Below are 12,524 nucleotides of genomic sequence, written 5' to 3'. Positions count from 1 at the left end.
CAGCCGTGAGCCGGTCCACCGTCCCTCAGACCTTGTGGTGGGCCAGACTATATTTTGAAAAAAATAATAATGAATGAATTCCTATGCCCCACAAATAACCCAGAGATGCATTTTAAATAAAAGCACACATTCTACTTATGCAGGCTTCCTCAAACTCAGCCCTCCAGCTGTTTGGGGACTACAGTTCCCATCATCCCTGACCACTGGTCCTGCTAGCTAGGGATCATGGCAGTTGTAGGCCAAAAACATCTGGAGGGCCGAGTTTGAGGAAGCCCGTACTTATGTAAAAACACCAGGCAGGCCCCACAAATAACCCAGAGATTCATTTTAAATAAAAGGACACATTCTACTCATGTATAAACATGCTGATCCTCGGACCGTCCATGGGCCGGGTTGAGAAGGCGATTGGGCCACATCCGGCCCCCGGGCCTTTGGTTGCCTACCCCTGCTCCACAGTGAGCTCCTTGGAAGGCAAAGGTGGTATATAAATCTAATAAAGAAATAAAACAAACTCCAGCCCTGCTCCCTGAAATAAGGGTGTGGTAATTATTACCTATATCTGCAATGGCACAGGCAGAGCAAATTTCAGGAATCTTCCGAACTAAGGGGAGGTCACATTTTTCAGATGAAAAAAGACTTCATCTGTAGACATCATAAACTCCAGTCTTTGCTGCTACTTTTCTTGTTCCTGGGATTTCCCACTAATCCACAATCACAGTGCACTAAAATCCTGGACACCTGAATTGTTTTCTGTGCGACAACATGGATCCCTTCTCCACCAAGGAAGAGCAAAAGAGAAGTGTCTTCTCTGAAGTCTAGAGCTGCTGGATGTTTCACTCTTCGCCATTCCTTTTTCATATTGACCAGTTGACTGCTTCCGGAAACATCAGTTATTAATGTGACTTTGTTCAGTGGAACGAAACCCTGAAGGACAGCCAACAGGCTAGTTTCTCACAAAACAAGTGAGGAGAATAATTCCAGCATGATTTGCTTCAGTTCTCCAGTTCCAGAAGTGCGAGAAACTCACAAGAAAAGAAAACCAGGAATCATAGCCCACTGAGGGAGGCACTGCAGCCTTGCCTGCCCTGTGGGTGCCCATGAAGAGAAATGCAGTGAGAGGAGGGTGCCAGCCTTGCTCCTGCCAGATTGTTTACGGTGGCTGATTCCAACTATGATTCATCCAGAGAGCTCCACAGGGCTGCCCCATTCTACAAGTTGAGGAATTCTCTTTACATATAACTGCAACTGCAAGAGGAAAATGTGGGGAACAGCAAACAGGTTAGGAAATCATGTATGTGTGGTTGGAGGCTTACATCATTTTGGAATGTGTCCACAGACTCCAGATGGTGGGGAACTGCCATGACCCTTGTATCCAGCAGAGATGAGAGGCAGAGGCTGCAGGCACACCAGATGGTGGGAGCAGGGTCTGGGACTCGGAGCTGACTGAGGGAGATGGAGAAGCCACTGCACCTGAGATGGCTGGGCAAGAGCTCCCAGACTACCAGAGCCTATAGGGACCCCCACGGACACATCCTGAGCTGGAAGAACCAAGTGTGTCCTGCTGCATATTACATCACCAGTCCAGGAGCTCTGGAAGTGCCCCAGGAAGGAGGCTGTGGAAGGGCCAGAGGACTGGCCCTTAGAGCTATGATGTTCGCTCAAGGGATTGGAGCCTGGAGGAGGAAGCCTGGAGGAGATAGTGGCATAAGAGGCCTTCATCGGAGCAAGTGGCTCACCCCAGGACTCTTTGCAGTCCAGCAGCCTTTGAGCAGCCTCCCCTTGCCTCCAGCCTTGCTGCTTTCTCAACGGGCTCTGGCAGAGCACCAGAACATAGTAAGTAGACATGTTACTCTGCTGCAGCAAAAGTAGCAGGTAATCTTGTGGCACCTTAATTGTTGTTTAGTTGTTCAGTCGTGTCCGACTCTTCATGACCCCATGGACCAGAGCACGCCAGGCACTCCTGTCTTCCACTGCCTCCCGTAGTTTGGTCAGACTCATGTTGGTAGCTTCGAGAACACTGTCCAACCATCTTGTCCTCTGTCATCCCCTTCTCCTTGTGCCCTCCATCTTTCCCAACATCAGGGTCTTTTCCAGGGAGTCTTCTCTTCTCATGAGGTGGCCAAAGTATTGGAGCCTCAGCTTCAGGATTTGTCCTTCCAGTGAGCACTCAGGCCTGATTTCCTCAAGTTTCTCCCCATGCTCCTGATGAAGTCTGTTTCATTTTACGCCAGAATAAATGTGTTGACTATTAAGGTGCCTGTTGTCTTTGTCCCTGGAGTTTTCTTGACTCCAGTATCCCTGCCAAGAAAACTCCATGAACAAAGACAACAGGCACCTTAATAGCCAACACATTTATTCTGGCATAAAATGCCACAGACTTCATCAGGAGCATGGGGAGTTAAGCTGAAAGCCAGTTCCTGGGAGAGCCTACATGAAAATCCTCCATTCACAATGAAGACACACAGGGACACACAGGGCCAGGAAGCTTTCTCTGGTGCAGAAATGGCACTTGCCAGCCTTGCCACTAATCCGTGCTAATGCTAAGTGCATCGTTCTTGAGAACTGAATAGAAAGTCCCACTGGCTTCTTGGAAGAACTGCTGTATTGTTTCCTAAGCAGGAGGTGGTTGCTTTGAATTAGGCTGAGAGCTGGAAAAAGAAACGATGTGACCTGAAAGATGATGTGTGTGTGTTTGCAACTTCTGCTTGATGGTTATCCAGCAGAGAAAGAGAGTCATTTTTAGTGAAGTGTTAAAAATGATAAGGTGGGTGCTCTATGAATTATAAAAGTGTACAGCCCAGAAACCAAACTTGTCCCCTGTTTGGGGTTGCTGCAACACAAAGAGGCAGAAGTCATGTATATCTCAGGTCCATGTACACACACAAACACTGAGGGGATCTGAAGTGGAAATAAGGAAACTTAGGCTGCATCCACACCATACATTTAAAGCACATTTCAATGCTGGAGCTATTGCAGTGGCAGTGCTGCTGCTGTGCTGTATTCAAAGTATGGGTCCAGGTGAGGTTCCAGGTGAGGTTGGCAGAGTTAACAGGAGAGTCGCTGGGCTCACTGATGCAAGGGCACTGCCTCATCCTGGAAGTCTTGCTGGATCTTTCCTGTGGTGACTAGAGGTGGGGCAAACTTGTGTTTGGTCCGCATTTTTAAGCAAACTGGTCTAATTCACACCTGCCTTGTGGACTGGAACATTATTATCATTTGGACTCCATTCTTCTCTGAAATTTACAATACAAGTCCTCAGGTCAAGAAAGTACCAAAATGCATTTAAAGTTTATATTTAGGATAAAATTCATTCAGAAATGCATACAGTGCTACTACAATACATACTGATTAATTTTTGTACATATTTTTAATTTGCAGATTAATGTGGAAATGGGACAAAATGAGAATAAACACATGATAAATTGAATTGGACCAAAACAGTGGCCCATCCATCTCTAGTACTACCAGCTTTATTTGATAGATTGATTAATTGAATCCATTTCTATACTGCCCTTCTTCCTATGGGAGCTAAGAGCAACGAACTGCATAAAGATACAATCTAAAAAATACATATCCAAAATCAAAAATACAAAGCAATACCAACTGCTGAAATGTCAGCAAACATATATAAACATCTTTAAAATATAATTGATTAATATGCATAAAACATCTTAAAAGGCACCTCACTATTCCAAAGCCATTCAAAATGTCCCAGAACGAGAAAACAACAGTTCACCAGTTTTTGGAAATGTGATCAAGCTGCTCATTCTCTTGACTCAGAAGTAACCACAAAACAGCCGGGATTTCTCTTGGATGCACATGGGTGTGTCTGCGTGCCACCATCTATTTTGCAGCCAGAAGGTACACACATTCCTCTTTGTGAAGGGAGGTTGAGAGAGAGTTTAAGCATTCCGTGTTGGCACAGAGTGTGCTCCTCCATCAACTAACTCCCTGCCCTAGTTCTCTCTCCCTGAAATGATGTTCAGCCTGTGTTTGGCATGCAAGTAAATGTTGCTTACATGGTGGAAGGCTCTCTCCCCCCCCCCCCGCCGCCACCCCAAACCATCCTTGAGTATTTCTTAATGGAGGTGCTAGAACTCAAGTCCTTCTAACTCCTTTGCATGCAGATCAATGTGCATAAAACACCAGAGGTATGCATGAATAAATAATCACCCAAAAGAATCAGGAGACGATTATGATGTCTGGCTTTAGTCAGGTGAGGAAGTATGGGATATTTTAAGCACATTCAATAGTCACTTCCTAGGAAGAGAAGTGTATTCACCAGATCTGGGATGGATTACGTTCAAAGCCATTGGTCACATGGGAAATATATAACCTGGAGGACCTCAACTAATTGGTTTTTTTTAATGAATAATTTGTCCACAAGTCTTAGGTATCCAATACAGTCTGTTTGACAATCCAATATTCTTTCTACCAACCCCCAACCCCTGAAATGAAATCTGCCTTTCTCCAAGGCTAGCTTTTCTGGAATCACACACTTGGAAAATCAGTAAATAAAAATATTCTGCCTGCCACCTTGCTGCCAGCCCTTTAAGAATTTTTTGCATTGCACATTATTAGTATTACAGTAGTATTAATTAATTAAACTTATGAGTTGCTTTTTTTACAAAAGTAATTCAAAGTTATTTACAGCAATAAATCACACATAGATCAACACATTGATACATTATATATTTAAAGGCATTGGAACTGTTCATGGAAGGCATAAATCTGAGTTTTTCAGCTGTGCCCATTGATGTTCTGAATGGCAGCAGAGTACCACTGGAGGGAATTTGTAACTGTGTTAGTTCTGCTCAGTCTTATTTTCTGGAGTGTTCTTCTCAAAGCACTTAGGAATGGAGAATTATTGGTAAGGGACTTCATTGCTTAATGTGACTCTCACACCTAAAGGCATCATTCTAACAATGGAGATATGAGGCAATATCTTTTTGGAGGAAACAGAACACCTGAGACCAGTAGCGCATTCAAACATTTTTCTGTTTGTCTACTGAGATGTCCAACAAATTGATGGGCTTGCAATAACAGGTGGCTGGGAAGTGTGTTGTCTCTAGATCAAACCCCTACAGCAGAACTAGCCCTTAACACAATAGTCCAGGGCAGAAAAGACAAAATGACAGCACAAATGCGTCTTGTACAGAAATGTTCAGAAAAATGAGCTGTTCAACATTGACCTCCTGAACACCAAGTTATGGGGTCAAATGAGGCTTTGGGGGTTAATTTGTTATGCCTGCATGTTATGCCTCATTTGTTTTTTGAAATATAGATACTTGGGTAATATCAAATGAGAAATCCTAACTTCGGTTTATTTTTATATATATTTAAAATAATATTTTGGTTTTATTTTTTAATACAGATGACTGATGTTTTAATGTATTTTTAATCTTTTGTTGGAAGCCGCCCAGAGTGGCTGGGGAAACTCAGCCAGATGGGCAGGGTATAAATAATAATAATAATAATAATAATAATAATTATTATTATTATTATTATTATTATTATTATACCAAGGTGCTAATTTTGGAATATGAATACAACTATATTTGTGAGGGGGGGGTAATAACATCTAAAAGTACACTTCTGGTTAATTTGGTTTTTGTTGTTCCATTTTAAAATGGGTGTGCAAATAATTCAGTTATTAACTGAAGTGTATCATATACAAGAACGGACCTCCAGAACGAATTAAGTTTGTAACTAGAGGTACCACTATACCAGTTTACTGCTTTGCAAGTGGTACCATTAAGAAGCAGGTATCAGGAATTGCTGACTATTGCCCCATGTGGTGATATATGCAGCTGCTCAGTGAAGAGTCTCCCCAACTTTGGTCTGGCCTCCACCTCCATTGGTGACCAGTGGATCCCCTGGATAGGAAAGAGGCTAAGAGAAAGAGAAAGTTGTCCTTTACAGTGCTGAATTTTGCAAATTCTGCATTCCAGGGCAGAAAAAACACACCTAAAGGTCTTAAACTATATTTACACACAGCAATAGCAAATGAAACTCTATTTACCAAAGCAGTTATGTGTTCATCTCCAGAATATGACTGACCTCCAAAAAGGAAACCTGAACTCTACTCCAGTGTTTTTCAACCTTTTTTGGGCAAAGGCACACTTGTTTCATGAAAAAAATCACGAGGCACACCACCATTAGAAAATGTTAAAAAAATTAACTCTGTGCCTATATTGACTATATATAAAGTAATTCTCTTGAATTTTTCAATTTTTCCCACGGCACACCAGGCAACATCTCGCGGCACACTAGTGTGCCGTGGAACAGTGGTTGAAAAACACTGCTCTACTCAATGTTTCAGGAGGGCCCTTTGTAGACAGAAGAAATTATCACTTTGGGGAGAATCTTGGGAGTCCAGCACAGTCTTTGTGCTGGAACATGAGATGAACATAAGGATGTGGTATGAACAAGGTTCTATGGTTGATCTAGTCATTGGCAGTGCCTAAGTGAGTCCATGCAAAATCTTAGTGGCCTTCCCTACTGTCATGACTCAGTCCAGCAGCTCCAGCTTAAAAAAAAAACCAGCGCTGGGCTTGAAGAACCTCTGGAACAATGTATATTTACCAGCTCTGTGCTCTGCCTGCTTTTGAATCTCCTGCCTGTGAAAAATGACCATGGAACTGCCCTGACTTTGCCTCTCACCTGACTCTTGGTTGTGTGCTCCACTTGCTTAGACTCTGATCTTGGGCCAGCCCTGCTTTGGGTGCTGTCCCGCTGGTGTGGCAGCTGGCAAGCCCCTTTGTGGATGAAATCGCCTCCACAAGGGAACTGCAGGTTGAGACCTCATGTTTGTGCATGGACAAAGATGTATCAGCTACACAGACCATTCTTGCAATGCTAAAACCAGAACAGCATTGTAACTTGTGTGAGAGTAAGTGCTGGCATGGGTGTGAATATAGCGAAGGATACTGATTCATGAATACTGAGGGACATGATTGGGAAATTAGCCTATATTTGTGTCTTTTTAAAGAAGAATAGAGCTGTGACTGGGATCAGAGAAATCAGTGAAAATTGATGGCAAGGAAGTACATGTTGTTCAAGACCTGTTCCAGCACTCGGCAGTGATCACTAGCAATGAATGCCCACACAGAGATCAGATAAATTGTGGCTTATGAGTTAGTTGCCTAGTTTTGTTCCAGTCCAAGTGTTTCACCAGGTGAGCAAAGCATCATTAGAAGATGCAGTTTAGAAGATTACTGATCCAACAACCAGTAAGCACAGTCTGCATTCATGCATATTCATGACGGATGGTGGTTGGCTTCTGCAAAAGAAAACATGATAAGCAAATTTGGTATACAACTCCTTATGTGATGCATTTATAAGCAGTTTGATTTGGTTTTTGTTGTTTTCAGAGGCTCGCCTAAAGGGTTGGAATTATTGAATTTTCTGGAGCAATGAGATTCATTAAGAAAAAGGACAATGCTCATTTGGAATCCAAAGAACAAAGAAGCATCATTTCTGCTGTTAGAATGGAACTAATCTTAGTTTCCTGTGCATCTGGTGTCCAAGGAAATGATATCTGGTGATGTGCATCATGAGGGAATAGTACAGGCTTGCTGGTCTTCCTATTGCTACCTGGCAGTGTTCAAATCAGAGCTTTTTTCAGCTGGAACTCGCCAGAACTCAGTTCCAACACCTTTCAGATGGACACCATTGCCATTCTTAGAGAATGAGGAAGGTGTTCATGGTGAGTTCCAGCACCTCTTTTTCTAGAAAAATAGCACTGGTTAAAAGTCTGACAGAAATACAATTTGGTCCATTCATGCTGTTCTGAGCTGGGTTGAGGTGCGACATCTGGTTTCTATAGAATTGAAAAGAGAGTTTGATTGTCACTCCATCTTGACTGTACTTAAAATAATGGAGTTGGAAGGTCTGTCATCTGGCATAAAACCAGAAAAGCCTGGGGCGGGTCTAATGTTGGAGAAGTATATGTGCTGGTCATGTCAGACAAGAAACCAGCTCCTTAGAGCACTTTCTGAACAATTCATTGCATGCATTGCAACGTGTTTGAGAGTGCACAGTGTGGAGGTCAAAGGAGGCAGCAAGTCACCATGTTGACATGGGAGACCTAGGGAGGAGACCACATTGATTATATATTTTTCTATGTGTAAAATAATTAAAATGCTTGATTAGTTTTGCACCATGTGCCTGAGACCCTATGTGGAAAATGCAGCAGGGAGCAGGGAGGGCCACCCTTACAGTGGCTATAAGCATCTGGATGTGGTGGCCTGTGCCACCTTCCAGTCCCTTGCTGAACCACAGTGTTCTAAAGCAAACTTTTTCAGCAGGGGGCCAGTCCACTGTCCCTCAGACCTTGTGGGGGGCCGGACTATATTTTGAAAAAATATATATGAACAAATTCCTATGCCCCACAGATAACCCAGAGATGCATTTTAAATAAAAGCATACATTCTACTCATGTAAAAACGCCAGGCAGACCCCACAAATACCGGTAACCCAGAAATGCGTTTTAAATAAAAGGACACATTCTACTCATGTAAAATACGCTGATTCCCAGACCATCCGCGGGCCAGATTGAGAAGGCTATTGGGCCGCATCTGGCCCCCGAGCCTTAGTTTGGGGACCCCTGTTCTAAGCAGTCACACCAACCTACCCTCAGGTCTTAAGGTGCTATATTATTATTGTTTTACATTTCTATCCCACCTTTCCTCCAAGGAGCATACAGTGGAATGTATGGTTCTCCTCCCCCTCCACTTTATCCTCACAACATCCCTGCAAGGTATGTTAGCCTGGCCAAGTAGGAATTTGACCCCTGGGCTCCCAGGTCCTGGCCCGACACTCTAACCACTACACCACACTTGGTGCTGGTCAGTATATATCAAGGCATCAGTTTTCAGGACCTACCACTAGTCGGGGAGACACCTCAGTTGTCAGATGCTGGCAGGGTGTGTGGAGAGCAGCACAATGTTGGAGAAGACAGCTGCATAGACTATAGCCTGCTTTGGGGGCCCTGCCTTGTGCCTGTTGCCAGTCTGCTCAGCTTCTGTACATTGAATGGGGGTGGGGAATTTTATCCTTTGCCTCGGAAATCAAGTCATCCACAATTTGATCATGAGGGAGGGAGCCTGAGCTGGTCTACATTAACTCTGGAGGGTGAAGAACCCAGAGTTGTTTTCTCACAGGGGATCTCATATGGCACCGACGTAGTCTCAGGGGTTGCAGAGGAGAAGCCACTGTGGTTTATAGGGTTTCAGTCTCCTTCTCCAAGCTTCCCACCAGACGAATCATTGGTTTTGAGTGCCTCTCTCACCATCTTGCCACAAGGGCAACATCATGACAGCACAGCCATCTGTGTGGGACACCATACTCCTTACGCAGCTCTTAAACCCTAAATGCTTTCTCAGCTCCTCTTTGTGCCCCTCTGGCTGCCCCCCATCACTCCCTTCTCATCTGTGGCAAATTGTAGCATGAGGAAAGAATTTATTTATCTCTCCACACATTTCATATAAACCTCTGTTGTGCTGCTGTCTCCCACCTTCTTAGTCAACCAAATGCTACCTTTCATATTTAATATCACCCGTGGCCTGTGGTAAATAAAGCACTGCCAGGTTAACAATTACCCTGAGCCAATGCCTGAACTTTCCCCTCCTAGGATATAACCTTAATGGAATTGCTTTCATTTTGGCCTTGGGATCCACACCTCCCTTTTTTGCCTCTAGATTAAATGCCATTGACAAGGGAGAGTTGCCTGAAATGTAACCCAGATAGGAATTTGCAGTCACTTCACGTTTATGCATTAGGCCCAAGAGCATTTCAATCATGTTCTATGGTGGTTAGTAAAAAGGAAAAGGGGAAAAAAAAATCACTTCTAGACTTCTTTGTTCTTCAGAACTCCTCAGTTTTACTATGAGGAGGACTGATATTCCTGCTCTGTTTGGCTCTACTACAAACGTGTTTGGCTGACAAAGGAAATCAATGGAAAGGGATTCCTTTGCTTTCTGGAGGCCCTGCCATGTCTTGGGCCTTCAGTTCCTGGGCCTTGTGATCCGCAAGAGTCAAAAGGAATACAGGATTATGCAAAGACGTCACACATCATTATTTATGGAAAACCTTTTCTGTCAGAATGACAATGTCTGAAAATGAAAATTAAGTCCGCCTTGAAGGCATGGAGGAGAAAGAAAATGATCAAAACATGCAATTTGCATTTATTTGGGGTGGGATATAAGGAATTAGATGATCAGATGTATGGCTCATATCCACTAGGAGCTGTGTGTTTGGCATTGTGGGCCTAATTTTACAGCTCTCCTTTCGAGCTGAGGTTCAGTAGGACCCTCCCTACAGAAGTTCTGGCACCTACTGAAGACTGTTTTTATTCCAGCAGGCTTTTTAATTAAAGTTGGATTTTGTATTTTTAACTGATCTTTGTTTTTGTTTTTTTGTTTAGTATCTTCGTAACCCGCTTAGATACTATTGTAGTTAAGTGGTATATAAATTGTTTAAACAAAAAAATAAGACAGAGATAATCACAACTCACCACCTACCCAGCTACTTAGGTCCACACTATACATTTAAAGGGCTTCCCCAAAGAATCCTGGGAGCTGTTGTTTGTCAAGGATGCTAATAGTTATCAGGAGACCTCTAATAAATGCTCTCAGCACTCTTAACAAACTACAGCTCCCAGGATTCTTTGTTATAATAGTTCAAATTTCTAATGCAGACGGGGCCATAGGTCAGCTTTCTCCTTGAACGAATAGGAGGAGTTTGGAGTAGATGGAGTATGATGATTCTGTGAATGGAGGTGGCATACTGGAAGTGAATAGATCTACCTTAGCAAATGGAGCAAAGTCCGAGACCTTTCCCCATGTACACTTGATGTGCCTTGAGTCTGTCCCCACCCCACTTGCATCACCCTCATCACTGCTTGGAATTTTGCAAAATGTTTGGCAGTTACACATATTTTCCCACCGCTGTGACAACCGGGGGTCAGAGGATTGATGTGCTAGAGGGAAGACTCAAATATAAGGAGACTTCAGCCATCTTCAAAGCTGCTGCAGAGTCTGAGGTACTTTCAGTGCAAAGTTCTGACTCTCCAAATGCAAGTGTTCAAAAGGCCAGAGAGTGGCCTTTATTAAACTCCTTTGTGGCTTGGTTTGTCAACAGTTTTTGTGGTCTGGTGAAAAGTCTTAAGAGAAAGAGAGAGAATCCTACCCTCTTTTACCTTTCTTGTGACTTTTAAAAACAACAGACTCCCACCATCCACCTGCACTGTTATTGAGTTTCGATCTTCTTCTTCCTCTCTTAATAGGCCCCAGGAGAAGTCATTAACACACTGTGTGGATACAAGACACTAAATAAAGAGGTAACAAACATTTTTAAGGTACCTGAGGGCTGAGCCAGGCATTAGGTAGCAGACATTTGTGGAGGGAGGAGGTTGTGTTTTGTGGGGCACATGAGGGGCGAGTAAGAGATACTTAGTAAGGGAAGAGGACATCATGGAGGCTATAAACATATGCATGGAGCAAAGCAGATAAAGAGACATTTTGTTCCTCTCTTGTGTAATAGTAGAACCAACTGCGGTCCTCACCCAATGAAGCTGAATAGTGAGAGCTTGAGGACAGGTGACAGGGTATCTTGGTTGGCATTAAATGCAAGCTAGACAAATTCACGGGGAACAAGGCTACCAATGGCTATGGGCTATCCCCAGTGGGAGGTCCTGAGTACCAGGTGCCAGGGATCATAAGCTGGAACTCATGTCTTACTTGTGAGCTTCCCATTGTGGCATCTGGCTGGCTTCTGGAATAGTAATGCAAGAAGAGCTGTGGAAAATGTTTGCAGAATACTTAAAAATTCAGTGTAAAAAAGTTAGGACGCAAATAGGATTTGAGTAAGGACAGCGGTGGGGGCGAACTTTGTGTTTTATTGTGAGATAAAATGAAGGTATAGAGTAACTATAACATGCAGCATAAATTGAAATTTTGAGGGAACCATGGAGGGAGGGAGGGGAAGTCGTGGGTGGAATGATTGATTGCTAAATTTGAAATGTTGTTGGATTGTTTAAACATTATAAATAAAATTATAATAAAATAAAATGTAAGAAGAGCCCTGCTGGATCAGGCCAAAGTCCCTTCTGGTCCAGCCTCCTGTTCTCATGGTGGCCAACCAGGTGCCCCCAGGCTCAACAGCAGCTCTCTCCCCTCCTGCAATTCCCAGCAACTGGGATTCCAAGGCACACTGTTTTTGACTTGCTTTGTTGGAATCAAATCTCATAATTCCAATTGGTTTTTGGTAGACCCATGAGATCCCTGTTGGTCTCATGTAATTTATAAGATTTAGGTAGGGTAGCCATGTTGGTCTGACGCAGTTGAAATAAATAAAAGAATAAAAAATTGTCCAGTAGCACCTCAGAGACCAACTAAGTTTCTTCTGGGTGTAAGCTTTTGGGTGCATGCACACTTCTTCAGATACACTGAAACAGAAGTCACTAGACTTCTACAAGGAGCTGAAGGAGTTACTCAGACTCAAAATATTGCCTTTAATGTGAT

At 43.3% G+C, this 12,524-nt stretch overlaps 1 protein-coding gene across 3 annotated transcripts in view; it reads left to right on the top strand.

Moving 5' to 3' along the window:
• Window positions 1-12,524, top strand: part of LOC117052295 (tetraspanin-15-like) — an 88,320-nt gene that overhangs the window by 63,268 nt on the left and 12,528 nt on the right. For all 3 annotated transcript variants that reach the window (XM_033159103.1, XM_033159102.1, XM_033159101.1), the window contains one exon: window positions 11,288-11,341. In XM_033159103.1, coding sequence (XP_033014994.1) covers window positions 11,288-11,341 — 54 coding nt within the window. The remainder of the gene's footprint in view (window positions 1-11,287; window positions 11,342-12,524) is intronic.

The sequence above is a fragment of the Lacerta agilis genome, chromosome 8, assembly GCF_009819535.1.
Source record: "Lacerta agilis isolate rLacAgi1 chromosome 8, rLacAgi1.pri, whole genome shotgun sequence".
Classification (NCBI taxonomy): Eukaryota; Metazoa; Chordata; class Lepidosauria; order Squamata; family Lacertidae; genus Lacerta; species Lacerta agilis.
This window is presented reverse-complemented; position numbering and strand designations above follow the sequence as displayed.